Source organism: Chiroxiphia lanceolata, chromosome 3 (genome assembly GCF_009829145.1).
Source record: "Chiroxiphia lanceolata isolate bChiLan1 chromosome 3, bChiLan1.pri, whole genome shotgun sequence".
Taxonomy (NCBI): domain Eukaryota; kingdom Metazoa; phylum Chordata; class Aves; order Passeriformes; family Pipridae; genus Chiroxiphia; species Chiroxiphia lanceolata.
Genome location: NC_045639.1, coordinates 90,886,250 through 90,905,551, shown reverse-complemented (window position 1 = coordinate 90,905,551; position 19,302 = coordinate 90,886,250). Strand labels below are relative to the sequence as shown.

General features: G+C 38.6%; 1 protein-coding gene across 11 annotated transcripts in view; it reads right to left on the bottom strand.

The window, feature by feature from the left end:
* KHDRBS2 (KH RNA binding domain containing, signal transduction associated 2) overlaps positions 1-19,302 on the bottom strand; it is a 360,694-nt gene that overhangs the window by 127,635 nt on the left and 213,757 nt on the right. For all 11 annotated transcript variants that reach the window (XR_004355952.1, XR_004355950.1, XR_004355949.1 and 8 more), the window contains exons 5-6: positions 10,510-10,637; positions 7,325-7,520 (exon numbers count right to left, since the gene is read on the bottom strand). Coding sequence is in view for 2 of the 11 variants with exons in the window: in XM_032682291.1 (XP_032538182.1) it covers positions 7,325-7,520; positions 10,510-10,637 (324 nt within the window). In the remaining 9 variants the exon portion in view is untranslated. The remainder of the gene's footprint in view (positions 1-7,324; positions 7,521-10,509; positions 10,638-19,302) is intronic.

The following is a 19,302-nucleotide window of genomic DNA, read 5'->3' as shown; positions in this document are numbered from 1 at the left end:
AACAGGAAGTAATTTTTAAATATATACCCTCAAAGTTCCTGTAAACCTAAACCAGTATTTTGGGACAAATTGTAAAAGTTCTCAATTAACATGAAACTGTTCATTTTACTACCTTAATCAAGTTCAAATGAAAATTCTTAATAAATAACGATAATACAGAAACTGGAAGTTCTCTATCATCTGTACATGAAATCTACTGATACAAAGAGCACTCTATATCTGCTATAACAAAAAGTCACTAACTTGAGTTCACCAAAAGGCCAGACTGAAAAATACAAGTATGACTGGTATGCTGGAGGCAAGGCTGGTGTGATGCTGTTAAGTACCATGGCATCTTATCACCCCAAGCTTTTCCTGAAAACAGAGCCTAAGGCTTCTGTAATTGGCACAGCTGAAGTCTCTGTGCTAACCAGTCTTACCACTGAGTGCCTACATGTCTGTCTCCCTGGGAACTGATGAACCTTGCAGCCTAAAATTATTACCTTTTTAGTTCCTTGGTAGACTAAATGTGGTTAAGAAACTTCGAGAAGTGAAAGAGAAAACCCAAGGCTTCCATCTGAGCTGAACTCACACTCTCAAGATTTCTAATGAAATTGGACTTGTCCCAAGTCTTGATATAAGTTTGTATGAATTTGTTAACACACAGACACACCCAAAAAAAAAAAAAAAATAACATGGGTGGAGATACAGTCACATGATAATGTTTAGCCAGCAAATGCCTATAGGGTTATTTTGCACCAACCAAGACTGTCCTCTATCAGATAAATAGCCAAGTGACAACTTGTGAGCGATCCAAGTGACAGCAGACAAGTATTTTTGGGATCAGGTTCCTGAAAAATCACATTTGTTTAATGATTGAATGCTGCACTGCATGATGCAGACAAATTTGGCTCTATGGAAACACTCCATATATTTTTTATGTAGGAACTTAAGAATATAACTGCATACACTATGAATATTTAAGGACCATATGCAGGCTGGATCATCAGTTGAGAGATGCCCTTCACTTAGATCTCTATATAACAAATATAAATATTTATTAGATTGTACTTGTACTAACATCGTGTATAATACTAAAACATGTATAGCTGCATCAGCATTTTCTTTTATACTCTGTCTAGAATAGAAAACAATTTTGAACTGAAAGCTTGGTAACTAACGTCAACAAGAGAATTATTTTTGCCAAGCAAGGACAGCATGCAGGGGATGACAGAAGAATTTATCCTGCACAAAATCTTTTTGCAACATTTATAATAAGATGTTAGAGTTTTATGTATTTTGTTAGTGAAGTTTAGCCCGTTGTATAGCAATGATTATGTAAATCAGATCAAAACAAATCAAATCAAGAAAATACAATAAAGTCTGTTTTAGAGCACATTGTCAGTTTGTTAGAAATTCATAGCAGTGATGAGTTTGAAAGCAGTGTTCACATTTATTGCTTCATTGCTCTCAGGACAGTTCCTCTGGTTTCATGAAGCAAGACATTTATTCAGATTAACATCTTTAAGAATAAGATCCAAACTATGGTTTGCACAGGTAAGCAAAAAACTCTAGAACTGCAGGTTCCCAGATACTGAAGATTTAGTGCTGACTCTGGATTTCGCTCTTAGAAAAACATGGAAAAGTTGCCTTTACTTTAACTCTGTATTTATGTTGCTGGATTTTTTCCCAATAAATATATTTATATTTTTAACAGACCAAATCCTCCAAAATCTGAATAAATCCACTCTACCTTCACCAGACTGCCATTCACAGCTTCCTTCTAAACCTCAGTAGGGTCTATCAGATAATATAAACATTATCCTGCTTATTGCTATTATACTGAAAATAAAATTTGATTTTTCAAGTCACAGCAGATGCAAGCTGAATAGAGCTTAGCTCTTTTTCTAAACGCCTTGGGCATAAATAGGTAATCAATCATATTTAATCAATGTGTTGTTCAGCCATGCAGATTCCCATGTCTGTAATTCCAGCTTTATTCTAATGCTCTCTAGTCTCAGTACATTCTTCATTGATTTTTTTCTTCTCACCCAAAAAAGGCATTAATGAGTGGTACATCTTAAAACTTAGAAATACCTATTTAGATATTTATAGATATATATATATATAGATATATATATATATATATATTCCCTGTTACCTGCCATTATATCCAATATATTTCACTATTTTAAGATTTGGAACAACTCTTCTTAGTTGTCCAGGCCCCACTCTCATTGACAATATCCTACTGTGATTATAGGAACGGGCCTCAAAAGTAGCAGAATCCAGCACCAATTGCTCACTTTAACATACTTATTAAAGCAGTAACACAGGCACAAATATGCCATGAAGAGGAAGTGCAGGTCTGTATACACAGTTTCCATCTACGTTTAGAAGTGGCAGAACGGATCTAATAGCCCAAGAATTCTCATTTAAAATATAAAACAAAGCCTCCACAACTGCAATTTTGGGGATTACAGTCACATATAACTGTTGATTATATATTTTAAAAATCTTAAAGTGTGACAAAACACCTCCTATTGTCAGTCTTTTAATTGTCTAGGTTGGCACTAAATAAGCATGAGCATAGTTGTTTCCGTTTATTTGAAAACTATTGAAAAATGTAAATAACCATTGATCTTAGAATAAATAGTTGAATGTGACATTTGCTTTTGTTTTAAACAGCTTGAAGTGAGAGGAAGAACAGCACGACATTAAAAGCACAATCTATCTTATTGTGTGGTTCTTTTCCAGTGACTTTTTAAAAACATTGCTCTTATTCCAGAAGATAACAATAAGCTGTGTTTGGCTGGTTTGATCAGTGAAATGAGAGGTGAGAGAGAATATTTAAATTTAAAATTGCTCTTTATTCTGGCTGTCCTAGACCCAAGAGCTGTATCAGTTTCACAGAGTCTTGATAGACTGGCTTATTTCTTGCAAACAAATTATATATTTCTTTGTAAATTAAAATTAGTGGCTTTCTGTGCAAAAGTTTCCTTTCTTATCCAGGAGTAAAAATGCAAGTGGAGGTAAAATAAAAAAACAATGTGCATTTTAGTCACAAATGTGTTCTGTTTTGGTAACTGTTTTTGCATCTGGTCTAAGGGAACAAGTGATAAGTCACTTCAAGACCCATGTTAGACCCCTTAGCAAGGCTCACCACAGCTCTTAAAAAAATGTAAAAAACCAATAACACTGCACAACTCATTAGTAGCTTCTGATTCAGAAGGAACAAATACAGATCCAGAGTCAAATGCGGTCCAAAAAAGGATCTGAAATCAACAGTATTTTTGGCTTAGATCTAGGTTAAGCACCCTTCAAATATTTAGCTTTAATGCCAAGTGGAAAAGTCTGGACACTCTGATTAAAATATACTGTATGGAACACTGGTTTTGCCCAGAAAAGTTGCCCCATCTCTACAAGTTCAAGGCCAGGCTGGATGGGGCTTTGAGCAACCTGGTCTAGTGAAAAGGTGTCCCTGCCCATGGCAGCAGGGTTGCAACTACATTATCTGGTAGGTCCCTTCCAATCCAAACCATTCTATGATTCTATGATTCCATTATTTATTGCCTCAATCACAGAAGATCTACTCAAGTACTCTCCACTTCTGTATTAATCATGAATCTCAACCTGTCATGCCTATTGTCTGTTTTGAAAGTTGCCAAGATCTTAACCTTTAAAAATGCTTATTCTTCTGAAGAGAAGACTGCTGAAGTCTCTCCCCAGTCTGTGACTTTCCTTACTATATTTGAGCAGATGTCCAACCAAATCATAGAATTACATAATCATAAAATGGGTCAGGGTTGAAAGGGACTAAATGGATCATCTGGGCCAACCTCCCTGCTCAAGTGGAGTCATCCAAGAACACATGGCACAAGATTGTGTCCAGATGGTTCTTGAATATTTCCAGTGAGGGAGACTCCACAATATCTCCAGTGAGGGAGACTCCACAATATCTCTGGGCAATCCGTTCCAGTGCATTGTCATCCACAAAGAAGTTTGTGGAGGACTGTCTCCTCTGCTAGGGATCCCATGCTGGAGCAGGGGAAGGACTCTTCTTCCTGAGCAGTGGCAGGAACAATGTGTGATGAACTGATGACTATAAGCACCATTCCCCGTCTCCCTGCACCGCTGTGGTGGGGGGAGGAGATAGAGCTTGGGACAGAGGGAGTGGTGGGGTGAAGGTGTTTTTTAAGACTTATTTTACTTCTCGTTATCCTCCTCTGACTTTGTTGGTAATAAATTCAAGTAATATCCCCAAGTTGAGTCTATTTTGCCCATGACAGTAACCAGTGAGTGACCTTTCCCAGCCCTTAACTCATGAACCTTAAGTTATATTTTCTCTCCCCTGTCCACTTGTGTAGGAGAGTGATAAGAGTAGCTTTGGTGGGTGCCTGACATCCAGCCAGGGTCAACCCACTACAACTGTCTTGTCTCAGTCCATGAGTTTTCTCACTTTTACACTTCTGATTCTCTCCCTAATCCCACCAGGGGGAGTAAGCAACTGTGTGGAGCTTATTTTTTAGCTGGGGTTAAAGCACAACACCAGGTCACAAACCCAGGACCACCCCTTTTGATCCAAGAAGGTTGCATAGTTGCTGTCAGTTACACTCTCCATTCAAATTCACATCAATGAACTGTAAAATGATGAAGGTTCACATAGTAACTGGGTTTTTCCTTTTGCATAAATCTTCTAATGTCAGTACCTTCTCTTTCTGTGGGTAATCTTTTGAAGTTCCTCTAAGATACTATCTAGGCTACACACAATGAAAAGCAAGTTTCAAAAGCAAGTAAAGAAAAAGCCATGAGGTGTGTCACTTCCCCTTCCCTCTCAAGCCCTCTTCTTTTCTGAAAGTTGTTCCAAATAATTTTCCCTCCACTTAGGCCTGACATTCAAAATGTTGAACATGAATATATTCACCACAATGACAGGACTTTACTTTTCATTAGACATTTGCTTTTATGGACTCTCAGAAAGGCCTCAGGAAACCTCAAAATATTTATATATTGGCTAATCTAAACTTTTAATGGTTATCCAAACTGATTTGAACAGTTAGATGTTTCAAGCTCAAACAGCCAATACAATATCTGATTAGTAGTGCTCAGCAAGTAGATAAAGATTTCTTTTCAGGAAGAGCTGTTTAAGCATTTTAAAAAATCCGCTGTAGCCATTCTATTCTATTTATTGAGTTCACTTTCAGCTCCACATTTAAATGACTATATTTCATTAGAGCAAAGAAAAATTAAGAATATGGATACTCACAATCAATGACATAGCATTCATGTCATGAATGTCACTAATCAAACTCGCATATATTAAGCAAAAAATGGTGTGAAAGACTGTAGCCAAAAATTAAAAACATAAACACATAAAGGTATTGTAATACACTTGTAGGTTGCCTAGAAGCAGAATACAAAGTAAATTGGATAAATCATTCATTACAAATTAGTTTTTCATCTGCAGGATTAAGTGTGAAAGAACAACAGTTACACACGACATTTGTTGCTGGTCAACAAATAGATCCACTTGCTTTTAGTATCCAGTCAGACATATGATTTATTATATGATTTATTTGGGAAGAAAAACTGTGTTGATTACTTCCTGTCAAAATAAAACCATTTTCTCTTAAAACATAATTTACAAATCATATATAGATATATGACCATGAACTTTTCCTTGTACCTGCACAGCATCGGAGTTTTAATTATCTCAGTCCATAAGATACCAAAATGATTTAGATTGCATTTAAAAACTTTTATAAAATGAAAAGAGATTTTCATTGCAAACTGGTGCATGATAGCAATCCCATATATTCCTAGACATCGAATATAGATGTTAAAAGGACACAGGAGATGAAAGGATCTCAAAAACATGTCCTATAAGGCAGTATGTGTTTTGCGGCTATCTAAGAAGGGGAAATAGAAACACAAACACATTTGTTTGGTTTTATTTGATTAATGTATTATAAACTAAAATGACTCTTTTAATTGTGTGAATATTTTGTAATTCTAAGAGTGTTAGCATTTCAAAACAATATCGAACCGGCTGAATGCCTTCCTAACCTTGACAATCCTGCCTTAATTTTTCCTCTTGTTTTCCATATATTTACCATCCAGGAAAAGTGTAAGAAATGTTCCCTAAAAACTGCTTAATTCTCTAGGACATCTACTAATACTGTAAATGAAAAAAAATTACTCCATTTATAAGCTTAATCTTACATTACAAGGGTTCTGTTTGACATTTTTCACTCATGGATTAGGAAAGTATGTGTATCTGCACAGAAAGGAAGGTCTCATACATTTCGATACTAACAGATAATAATATACTGTCTATCAAGGAAGGGTATACTTTTGAAAGTCTTTTTCTTAGCAGGACTTTTATCTCATTTAATGATGGAGACTCTGTTGAGGTAAATAATACCATAGTGACTTTTTCTGCCTCCTTTTTTGCTGCTCTTGCTGAGTTGTGAATCTTGGCATCAACAGAATGTGCACCCCTGTTTTGAAATGGCCATGATCTAATCTCTATGCTACAAATACACATGGTTGAGTAAAGCTTTAATAACAAAGATTAATTTCTGTTTCATTTTCCTTTCTTCTGTACTAGGAGAACCATTAATTGAATAAAACTGTGTCTTCTCCTAGAGACAGGATAGATGGGATGTTCATCTTACTCTTGGACTTGACATAGCTGGAAAAATTCAGACATGCTATTTGATAGTACTTTCTCCTCTATTTGGATATCTGTTGTTATGGTGATAGTTCCAGGTAGAAACATTAATGAGGATGACTTGAAAGCTTTGATGTGTACAGTACAATTATTTTTAACACCTTATAAGATAAGGTGACAGTTAGTACTGCTCCTTGCTAAAGACGTACCATTGTATCAGCTTTCATGAAAACTACCTGAATTTCTATTTGTTGTGTATTTGTAAAACAATGTTGAATACAAATATGTAATAAAAAGGATTCGGAAGAACGTCCCACCCCCATTTTCTCACAAAGGATATGATTTGTTATTCCTAGGAACTTGCCTACAGTAACAACTGACTTTTAGTACAAAATATAAATTTTATAATATCTGTATTGCTCTTTTGTAACACCCTGAGAACTACTCAGCATGATCTCTTGCATCCAAAACTAAGCTGTAAACAAATCTACAAACCCACATTACCAAGTACAAGACTGTAGACATATTGCATTGCCCAGACTGTTGTTCAACTGCAAGGGGTAAACACTAGAGACAGAGGAATTATTGGCCTGAGGTATTTAATCTCAGCAGTACTTGATGTTCATCACAGAGCTTGGCTCACACACGTTCTGAATGAAAGCAGTTACTTACATAGTCCTCGTAGGCCTCGTGTGCAGGTGGCGGGGGTGGTCTGTAACCCGGGACAGACGGGGCGCCCCTGGCTCGAGGGGTGGGAACGCCCCTTGCCACTGGTGGCACAGGGAGGGCTCCACGGGTCACCGGCGCTCCTCTGGGTGCTTGGGCACCTCGTCCAGGCAAGGGTGGAGGAATTGCACCCCCACGACCCCTGTGGGGAGCAAACAGGAATGATCAATTTGGCGTGTACAGCAAGAGAGGACATGTCCATCCTACCCCATTTTAAAGGCTCTTACATTCTTAGTACTATTTAAAGCATCACATAAATGTGGGATTCTGGCAGTTACAATGTCAAGCACTTTTAGGCAATATCTTGATCAGAACTATTATGGAAAGGCATTATTTTTAAGCCACCCAGTGCCTTTTATACCTGATCCTCTTGTTGCTTGTACTAGTGAAATTCTGAATCATCCTAATTCACAGAGCTGCAGAATTACGCTAAAGTAGTTCTAGAGAATGAAGAAAATGAGGATCTTTTTCTGTTGCTCTCAAACTACTTTACAAGAGCAGCCATCACTCTCATTCTCATGTTTATTAGTGGGCGGGAGAAACAGACTGGCAGAAGATGTTGCAGGACAGCAGAAACTTGCAAGGCAAAGTAGAGGAAGAGTATAAAAGGAGAGCAGTAACTTTCCTTCCTATCTAATTTAGTTCAGCACAAAGGAAGGGCAGCATGGGATTCTGCTTTCCCCTACTGCACAGAGAGAATAGAGCATATAAACAAGCAGGGAAAGAGTTTTAGTGTCCTTCTGGCTATTTATGCTATACCTGCCTCACTGTACTAATTAGTAAGTCAGAAGAAGCTGTTACTGTTTACAAAAAGGTTCTTGTAACTATACCATATAATGAATTAGAAGTGGAGTATATCAGGGAAGCAGTCTGGATGGGTTTTGTTTCAGAGCAGCATGCTCCCAAATGTGCTGCCCTTTCTGAAGACCGAGAGTGCAAGGTATAACCGTGTGCGACACCCAGATCCAGAGCTGTGGCTCCTTCCCTGCTGAGACAACCAAACTAGCTTGTGATGTTCACTACTTTACTACAAGTTTCAGTAGCCAATTTTAGACTTACACAATCATTGAATGGTTTGAGTTGGAAGGGACCTTTGGAGATCCTCTAGTCTAAACACCCTGCCTTGGGCAGGGAAATCTTTCACTGGATCGAATTGTGCAAAGACGTGTCCAACTTGACCTTGAACATTTCCAATGATGGGGCATCTACAACTTCTTTGGGAAATGTGTTCCAGTGTTCCACCACTCTCATTGAAAACAATTTGTTCTGTATGTCCAACCTCTTTCAGTTTAGGACTTGTAAAAAGCCTCTCTCTGTCTTATAAGCCCTCTTTACATATACGGAATGGCTGCAATGAGGTGTCCCCAGGGCCTTCTCTTCAACATGCTGAACAACCCCATTTTCCCAGCCTAACTTCACAGAAGAGGCATTCCAGTCCTCTGATGATTTTTGTGGCTTTCCTCTGAACCTCTTCAACATGCCTTTCTTGTGCTGAGGATGCCAGAGACAGATGCAGCACTCCTGGTGGGGTCTCACAAGGGCAGAGTAGAAGGGCAGAATCACCACCCTTGACCTGCTGGACATGCTGCTTTTGATGTAGCCCAGGATACGTTTGGCCTTCTGGGCTGCGAGGGCACATTGCTGGAACTTGTCCAGCTTTCCATCTTCCAATATCCCCAAGTCCTTCTCTGCAGGGCTGCTCCCAATCCCCTCACTCCCCAGTCTGTGCTGACACTGGTGATTACCCACATGCAGGACCTTGCACTTGGCCTTGTTGAACTTTATGAGGTTCAGGCCCACTTCTCAAACCTGTATTGGTCCCTCTGGACAGCATCGTTCAGTCAAGTGTATCAACTACACTACCACAATTGCGATAAATATTTTTTTTAATAAAATAAAAATTTGTTTTTTAATACCATAAATACCATAAAATAAATACCATAAAATTTGTTTTTTTAATATTCCCCTGGGATTTTTGACTGGAAAATAGGGAAAGCATCCAACATCATAGGATTTGTGCAACTGATTCAATCAGTAGGGTATTTTGCAGGAATTGGGGGCCAGCACTCCACTGATTATCCTTTGAACATAATTTAAAAGCTGCCAGTTTGTTGCAGTGATGTTCTGAACATCATTATTAAGTTCCAGAGATTTTAGCTGTAAGGAAGACTGAGCCCAAAAAGACTTTGAGTGAAAGATGGTCATGAATGGCAACTGTAAAAATTTCTATGTATGTGCGTCATACTACTGATAAAAAAATCCATCCAGGAAGAAATGACAGAAAACATGGTAGACTTCTTCAAGGAAAAAAACCAAATCCAAAGGTCATAGGCAAGATCAGCCTGTTCAACTGCCAAAGAACTCCTATGTCAGCATAACATAAGGTACTTCCATATCCTACTTCCTCCAAAACAAAAGTCAGTTTTTTAGGACCAATCCTGAAATTACCTCTATGGAGAGAAGACTAGAAGTAGCTAGGTAACTTAGATGCCTAAGGCAACAAATTTCTTAAGGATTCACAGTGAAAAATAAATCTGAAAGAGTGCATTTATATTTTGCACTGGTTTTATGAACAAGCAGAGATATCTGTTATCTAGATATGAAAAAAATACTTGGAAGAATTCAGGAAACATTCATACACCAATGTTTTTAGATTACGCCAATCAAATTCATGTAAAACCAATAACCTATCAACAAATATGTAATATAATATATATTATTTTTTATATATTAACTGTAATATGTATAAAAAAGTAATTATTTGGCAAATAAGTTCCATTCAGATTATGTAGTCTTCTCAGACTATACTATTTTTTGGCCAATGATTTTATGCTACTGACCATACTGGTACATTGCTAGCATAACAATATTCTTTCCTAGAAATATTCTTTCACTGGCTTCATAATCTGCTCTCATTTGTTGCTTATTACTTGTATACTATCCACTGTAGCCTGTGAACTGCAGACCAGAGAACATGGCACAACACAGATGACACAAGTTATCAAAAGACAAATATTTTGGTTTACTGACCAGCATGTGTATGTGATTTTCTTTTTTTTTTTTAACTATGTTTTTTTTACTATTGCTTACACTTTCTAAAGCTATTAGCATAATAGCTCAAGTTACCACACCTTGAAGGAGCTGCAGGTGGCACACGGATCCCTCTTCCTCGAATGCCCCGTCCACGTGATGAGTCCTCAGAACCATTCAAATATGACAGTTCTCTCAGCTGCTCCTGGCGAATTTCATCATTATAATCCTGAAATGCAAAAGGTGAAACTTGCTGAAACTTTGTATTTTGGCCGAGCTGTCAAACCACTCAAACCAGAAGTTCCATGGATGGTACTTGGGTGACTTGTTCTGCATTATCATTGGTATGTTGAAAAATTGTACAGTGGGAGTGGACAACTACCTGAAGTGTGTGGGCAGAAAAATGTATATGGTCAGTGAAAGTGATCATAAAGAGCATGAACATGCAAAATAAAACGCACAAGGCATAGAACACGTAAACATAAGGAAATATATCTATATGCAAAATGTAAATGGACTTTCACATACAAAAGGTACTATTCTCAAAAAACTTGTAATTAGATAAAAAAAAAATTATTTTATAAATATTTTATATTTTTGGCAAACTTTCCTGGCTACCTTTATGGACTTAAAACATAAATTCCACCTTATATTGCACCTTAGCACAACTGGATGATTTAATACAATACCAATTAGCATCATTGAATGTAGCCTTCAGTTATTTTGTATATCCTGAAAGGAGTTCTCGCTTTAGGACTCAAGTATTAAATGAAATAAAATAGGCCCATTCTAAGTCAGCAGGGTATCAACTTGAGCACTGTAACTGATGGCTCAGTAAATATCAGATGAACTTCCTTTTCTTATTGATACAAAATAGAATCACAGACTCACAGAATGGTTTGGGTTGGAAGGGACCTTAAAGATCTAATTCCAACCTCTCTGACACGGACACCTGCAGAAAAAATCCCTCACTCAGCACCATTTTTGATGAATGAATTCAAGTGGGACAGAGTTTTGTCCAGGAAGAATTCTCTTGTAACTTTATTACTCCATACCTATACACAGACTCTCTACAGACCTTGGATCTGAGCTATCCAGCCAGGAAAATGTTACTTATCTGCACACATACCATACAGCCACTCTTGTGGCTATCTTCAGCCACGAAGAACAATCATGCTTCACGTGGCTTTCCAGCTTGACCTTGCGATTCTTTTCCCATACATACTAATCTTAGCTCTGGCTCTCTCAGGACCATAATACTTTTACTTTAATATTTTCTTCTTCTTCTATCATCCAGATGGCTGGTGTTGTCTTGTTTAGCTGCTCCTACAGACACTTTGTTGACTTTTTCTTTGTTGGAATGCACGTTTGGAAGAGGAGATCCTTGAAATTAATCAGCTCTCTTGGGCCCCTATCCCTCCAGGCCTCTATCTCACCAAGCAGCTTTCTGAAGAGGCCAAAGTCTGCTCTTCTCAAGTCCAGAGTAGAGCTTGCTGTGCATCCTCCTTGCTGCCCTAAGGAGCAAGATCTTGAACTCTACTATTTCATGGTCACTGCAGCCAAGGCTGTCCTGGAGCTCCACATTCCCCACAGCCCCTCCTTGTTGTTGAGGATAAGGTCCAGCATAGCGTCTCTCCCTAATGGCCTCTCTAGCATTTGGAAAAGGAAGCTATCCTCAATGCATTCCAGGAACTCATGTGCCCTGCCTGTTGTCCCTCCAACAGATATCAGGGAGGTTGAAGTCCCCCATAAGGGCTTCTGAACGAGAAGCTGTTCCTCTCTGCCTATGGAGTGTTTCATCCACTATAATACATAATGAGCAATTTTTACTTATTTTACAACCTTTGTCTCAGTCAGAAGTTCCTTTTTCTTTAGCTTCCTTCATTTGTATTCAGCTCTTTGCAGGTTGATCACAGTACTGAGAGTCCACTGCAGTAGCCAGCTTGCTGGCAGCATAACCACGTGACAGCTAATTACTGCTTCAAAACAGAATGAATTTCAGCCCTTCAGTCCTTCCATCCTTCCACAGGCAAGTGCCATTGGCTGTCATGTAAGGGTCTGAAAATGCTACTTCTTGTGTGAGTGACCGTCCAGGGCACATTACAAGTGACACCTCTTTTAGCCAAGTTAAAAACCAAGCCAACAGGGAGATGGAACTGTGGCCTTACTTGTTCCCTTCTAGAGAGTGTAACTGGAGTAAAAACTATTAATGAAATTCAGAAAAGAGCCCCATTTATACAATATAGTGTGTGATAATTGCAGCACAACCATAATTAAAAACAAATCCCTAATTTGCTAATAAACTACATAATGGCTTTCAGTTCGCACCATCCCCAAATCTTTTTGCACATTTTTCTATCATTCTAATGTTAATGGCAATAAGCAAAGACATCTTCCTAAGTCAATGTGCTCTGTAAAACACAGAGGGAAAAACACAGAATCAGTGAAATCACATTTGCAGAATTGTTGGACCAGGTACTATCTACTGCGCCCTGCTTAATATCATCTGTTATTCATATTGGGTTTCCAAGGATTAGGACTTCAAACTTGCTGTTCGAGTTTACCCTTCAGATTCCACACCAGTGCTGGGACTGAACTTCATTAATAATGCAAGTACATTTTGATTAAGAAGTAGGCAGAAAAAAAAAAAAAAGAGAAAGGACCTGCAAGGGACAGAAACTGGAGTTTCTGTGTTGCTGTGTTAACCTCTCCTTTGGAATATTGCTGTATAAATGGATTCTACCAGAAATTGCCTCAAAGCTGCTATTCCTTCCTCAGGTAAAAATATAATTTAAAATCATAGTATTGACAAAACAGAAAATCCAAATTAAATTTATAATGCACAACAAGATCTGGAAATCTTCACCATGCTGTTATGCAATGGCATAATAGGTTATTTAGAGTACAGGTTATTTTACTGCATGTCCAATGAAGAAATATGTACTACGTATTTTGAAATGGCAAGATAAAGACAACAAAGTACACGGAAGATGCTGGGACAGATATCTTGAAAGACAAAGACTTCAATTAAAAAAAATAATTCTATATAAATAATTTATCTCGTGTTCCCCTTAAAAAGAATAATTAGGATCATAATTTCTAATCCTTAAACCTGAAATTAGCAGAAATGCTAATTTCAACTCTTTCATTAAACAGAAACATAACACTGAATTAATCTTTCATAACTGCTATGAGTATAGCTACAGAGTATCTATTTAACTGTAACAGAGTTCAGAGCCTAGCACAGCAGCAAAATTATGTTACTGATGTTTCATATAGATCTAGTCCCAAGAAAGAGCACGTGTTGCAAGACATACCTATACTGAAGAAAGCATAAGGAAGTAGCTACACACTGCAGTAGCATATTGTGTTTCAGAAAAAAATCCACCCTACTTCTTATATTAAAATAAGCTCATGAGAAAGGTTCTGTACTTTACAGCTTTTCTTATAGCTCTCTAATAGTCTTATAGCTATTCTTACAGCTGATGTTTTGTTCTTGTTTATATTCTTAAAAACATTATTACCTTTAAACAGCTTTTCCATTTACTGATGATGTGAAGGGTGCCATTGACTCGTATCATGGTGGTCAGTATTTACAAACACTGTGAGCTAACCACCCATGCCCATGACTGTTCCCCCAAACACACATCTTGACTTTAAAAATACCAAGGATTTACAATTTCAGCAAAGTCAGTAGCACCCAGGGCCACCATAAATTTTAATATTTATGTAAATGCCTAAAATCCCAAATTACTTATTTAGATAAAACTTTTAGTATTCTAGAGTACATCAATACGTTTATCCTAAATTACCAAAATTATGTTTATTAGCAAAGGTTAGGAGTGATTAATTAGGTTGGTCAGAGTCTGACTTGTGGCAGCTCACCCACAGGCCCTTCTGGCAGCAGTGGCAGGAGGTGCAGCAGACAGGGGAAAGCCTATAAGCTGCAAGATAACTCAATAAACCATTTTGGTAAAAAAATAGCAAAGTATGACACAAGCTGCAAAACCTGATCTGAATTAACAAAAACATTGTATTGACAAGGGAGGAGAGTTAATAAAGAAATCAAAGGGTAAGGCATAGACAAACGAAATGGATTTTGGGAATATATATCTATCATTACCATAACAAAGGTTCATAGAAGTCAAGGATAAATCAATCCCTTAAGGACTGTGATCTCCTGTCCTGATGTACTCTGCACATTTAAGTTCTATTATAATTCTATTAATAAATACCATTACTCTTATCTAGGGCAGCTGAATTTCATTCTCACCAGATAGTTAGGGGGAAAGTAATTTAGGTTAAATGCAAACTACCTTAAGAATGCAGTTATACATGTCAAATCTAAAATGATAATACAATTCTTCACACTGACAATTGTGAAGTATGAATAGGGCTCGTTTGGTCCCTTACACAGGTGACATTTTATAGCATATACACATTCCTCACACAGTTAAGCTAGCCATATATCATGTGAAGAGCCATTGACTACCCTCCATGTAGTGTTGGTACTACTAGGACAGATTTATGGCTATCTTAATTTTACAAACAACTACATATTAACACCTCGTATCTGAGTCATCAAATTCCTTGATTTTAACTGAATAAAAAAGAAGTAAAAAAAAAAAAACCTTTGCTTGGAGTTATTTTCTTTATAACTATTAAAGTGCTGCCTTTGAGCTATTTTCAGGCACCTTAAATTCCAATTAACACAAAACTTCCATTAAGTACCTGCTTCAGAAAACTCACAGTCAGACAATGGGACACAAGACCCAGTGAATTTTAGGTAGAGGTAGGTGATGGGAGCATGGTCCTTTTGTTTTTGATTTTTTTTTGGTTTGGTTTGGTTTGGTTTGTTTTTCAGATGCGTACTGATTTTGGACACTGAAAGAGACACTGTCCACATGCTCTCTTGTGTGTATGGGGAAGCACCAAGACTGTGAAAATAACTGGCAGTGAGGAATTCCTGGAGTCCCCGTTTCGCTGTGTTCTCTGCGGCCCTACAAAGGTGAACTGTACTATAATTCAGCTTCAAAGTATGGTGACAACCACTCATCTGGACTCATGGAGTCAGGATCTGCAGTTTAGTATACTGAAAAGGCCAAGAATCCCAGAATTCCTACTTTTTAATTGAGTGCTTTAATATCAGGCTGTTACAAAAAAGAATAGCACTGGCTGCTCAGTACCAGAAGAGCCTGATGAACTAATTCCTGAGTTGACAAGATATTTGGCATTTCCTGTTATTTCTTCACATTTTAAGACTCTGTTCTAAGACTCCCAATGCATTCAATATAAACATATCAGACCTTTTCACCACATATCCATAGCATTTCTCTATTAGTCTCTAGTTGGGAAACTTACAAAAATTGTGCCAGATAGATTGGATATCCCTCTTCATCACCTAAAATCTGGGCAAGAGGTAGGCATGCAAATTAGGTGCTGCACCTGGATCAGGGCAACCTCTGGTGTTAATACAGGCTGGGGGTTGAACAGATCAAGAGAAGCCCTGTTGAGAAGGACTTGGGGTGCTGGTGGATGAGAGACTGGACATGAGCCGGCAATGTGTACTTGCAGCCCAGAAGGCCAATTGTATCCTGGGCTGCATCAAAAGCAGCATGGGCAGCAGGTCAAGGGAAGTGATTCTGTCCTAATCTGCTCTGGTGAGACCCCACTTGGAGTGCTGCATCCAGCTCTGGCGTCCCCAGCATATGAAGGACATCAACCTGTTGGAGTGAGTCCAGAGGAGGCCACCAAGTTAATTAGAGGGAACACCTCTGTATGAGGAATGGCTGAGAGAACTGTTCAACATGGAAAAGAGAAGGGTTCAGGGTGACCCGATTGCATCATTCCAGTACCTGAAGCCAGACTACGAGAAAGATGGAGAGACCTTTTAGAAGGTCATGTAGTGACAGGACAAGGGAGAGTAGCTTCAAAGAAAGATGTAGATTAGATTAGATATTAGTAAGAAATTCTTTACTGCGAAGGCGGTGTGACACTCCAACAGGTTGCCTAGAGAAGCTGGAGATGCTCCATCCATGGAAGTATTCAAGTACAGGCTGGATGGGTCTTTGAGTAATCTGATCTAGTGGAAGGTGTCCATGGTAGGAGAGTGGGAACTAGATGATCTTTAAGGTCCCTTCCAACCCAAGCCATTCTACGATTCTATGATCTGCACCTTCAGACTTCATCCTTTGTCTCTTTAATACTAATTCAAAGTTCATTGCAAAACAAGAGATTCATCTGATCTGAGACCACTCCCAACTACGCAATTCCTACAAAGTTCATCAGAACTGTGGGAACTGGCTCTAGCCCACCCTACATGGGTGTCTGATGGGTATGTCACATGTTCTCAACAGTATACAGTGGAGCTCAAAACCAACAGCTGTTTTGATGTTCCTAGATAAGGCCCACACTCTCTGAACCCATGTTTAATGTATATGCGTGGTTTCCTGGTTACCTACAATCAAAGCCATCTGTTAAGATGGCTTTTTGCCCATTTGCAGATTGATCTGGTTATTTCACTAGAGCATACGTGCCAGGTAATGATGGGTTTAGATGGACAGCCTGCAGTGCACCACAAGTGACAATGCTTCTGCCAGAATGACTCTAATACTACATGAGCAACACATGCCTCTTTGCATTTGCCCATGTATATTGGCACTTAAGTACGGCCATTTTGTGTGCATGCAGTTCTCTGGCAGACAGTAACCCCAATAAATACATAAAAACATAAATATAAATCCATCTGAGTCTCAGAAAGAAATTATTTTCTCTAAGCAATCAGCAACTTAGCCAGATCCATAGCCATAAATGTTTTGCACTTTCACTTGCCACATATGCAAAAAATTGCTGTCTTTACTCGCTTATAATCTGTCTGAAAAATAAACCTTAATTGTGTGGATCACCCTTAAAGATTGAAACACATAAAATAGACCATGCATTTCTCTCAGTAGCTGTCTGAATGTGTTGCAGCCAATATGAGTTTCAGCTTCTAAATGCCTATGGGCAGAATGCAAGCAGACATAAGCTAGAGCCACGTACACTTGCCTTTAAGGTTAGTTGACAGCTGGGGGATTTGTCAGCTTGCCACAGAGAGCACTCACCCAAGCGTGGATGTCATTTTTCTCTTTGAGCATGCACAATTAAATCTGCCTGGCATCATCAGCATGGGGCACCGCACTCTACAAGCAGTGTGGAAGGGAGGGGGAATGTCTTGCTCCTTGCCATCTGAAGAGAAGCTGCCAATCCCAGGGTGTAAATTGTACATAGGTAACTGCTATGAAACTTCGACCCAGATATTTTAGTCTTTGATAGAACAGAGTAAAATATGCCTCATCTAATTGTATAATCAATTTAAATTTTGTTTTTCATACTAAAGAGACCTTTCAACAGAAGATTATTTCAGTTTACATGGAAACGCTGTTAGCCACACAAAATAACCATACTGAAGATGGGTGCATGGCGTTTGAAAAACTTGCAGAAATCTGTATTAAATTTCAGCCATTTTTCCACCCCTCTTGCTCACAAGCCCCCAAACAAATGGATACTGTGGTCTATAATTCATTCAAATGACAGCTATGCTGCCACAGAAGTCAGTTAGCTGGCAGCTCCCTATCCCTGAATTTAATTCCAAATGAGTCCTGGCTGTCAGAGAATTGAGCTTATTTACAGTTGCCACTTGAAGGAGACATATAAGGGAATTGATAATATGAACAGAGGGCATAAAGCAGGCTGCAGGAAGGGTTGTGTAGCCACCTAATCCTAAAGAAATTGTTATGGATTTGCACTGGATGTTTACACTAGCGACTAGGAAGGAAGGAATATGATATGGCTGGTCTTCCTCTGGGAAAACCCAGTTGCTTCAGAGGCAAGGAGAGGTGTAGGACTACCACTGTTCTTCTCCAGCTGTTTGCTGAAGCTCTGCTACTACCTGAGATCACTAACTGCTATTAAGGCTAGAGTAACCATCTACTATAGTCTACATTAAAGCCAACAAAAGTAACAAGCTATACATAGCATCTATGCATCCTTTTTTATTCCAGCTATGCCAGGTTGAATTGCCACCCAGATTGCCTCCTGCTATCTACTGCTGTAGGTTTACAGACCCCCAGTCATGGATAACAGGGACAGCAACAGCAGCCAGCAAAATTCAGACACGTTTACTCTTGTTTAGTGTGCCTGTCTCGTCCAGCCTGGCTACTGCTATACTCTCTTGGTCCCATGTGGCACAATAAACAAAAGATGCTGCTTGTCCTGAGGAGACTGGAAAGAGTAATGAAGGATGAGAAGTCTGTGCAAGAAAATATCTTACTACAGGTTTGTGGAGTGCCCTTTCTTTTATAGCTTCTGAATCACTTTAGAACTTTAAAAAATGCCACTAGGTGATAATCTGTACAAGTTGATAGCGCATAGTACACTGGACTGAACTTGATACATGACACAGGAATTAATATTTAAAGAAATTTTAGTGGTTTTTTTTTTTACTTATTGCATTACAGAGTAAAGATAACATGAGCTGTCTTTGAAGTAAGGACTGTCTTGGCAAGTACTAAATTTATTTTACAGATGCAGACAGAAATGTTCTTAATAGTGCTACTAGCATATACTGAAATCTATTAAAACCCATGGTCTGATTTTACGCCAGGAGATAGAGAATATCTTAAATTATGTCAGCACATAATTGCTGTACCATTCTGGGAGCAGAAGCTGGCAGAAGGGTGATTTGTCACAGCAAGCACTGTCTCTCAACAGAGCTGTGGGGATGGTAGCATGGCCTGTGTGTTTGGTTGTCCATTTTTCTAGAAAAAGGATTTCTCCAGACTAACCCAGGTTCTGTGGGTCCCTTAAGGAACCCTGAATCTCTCTTTGATCATCCAGTTTAGCCATAGTCTGTG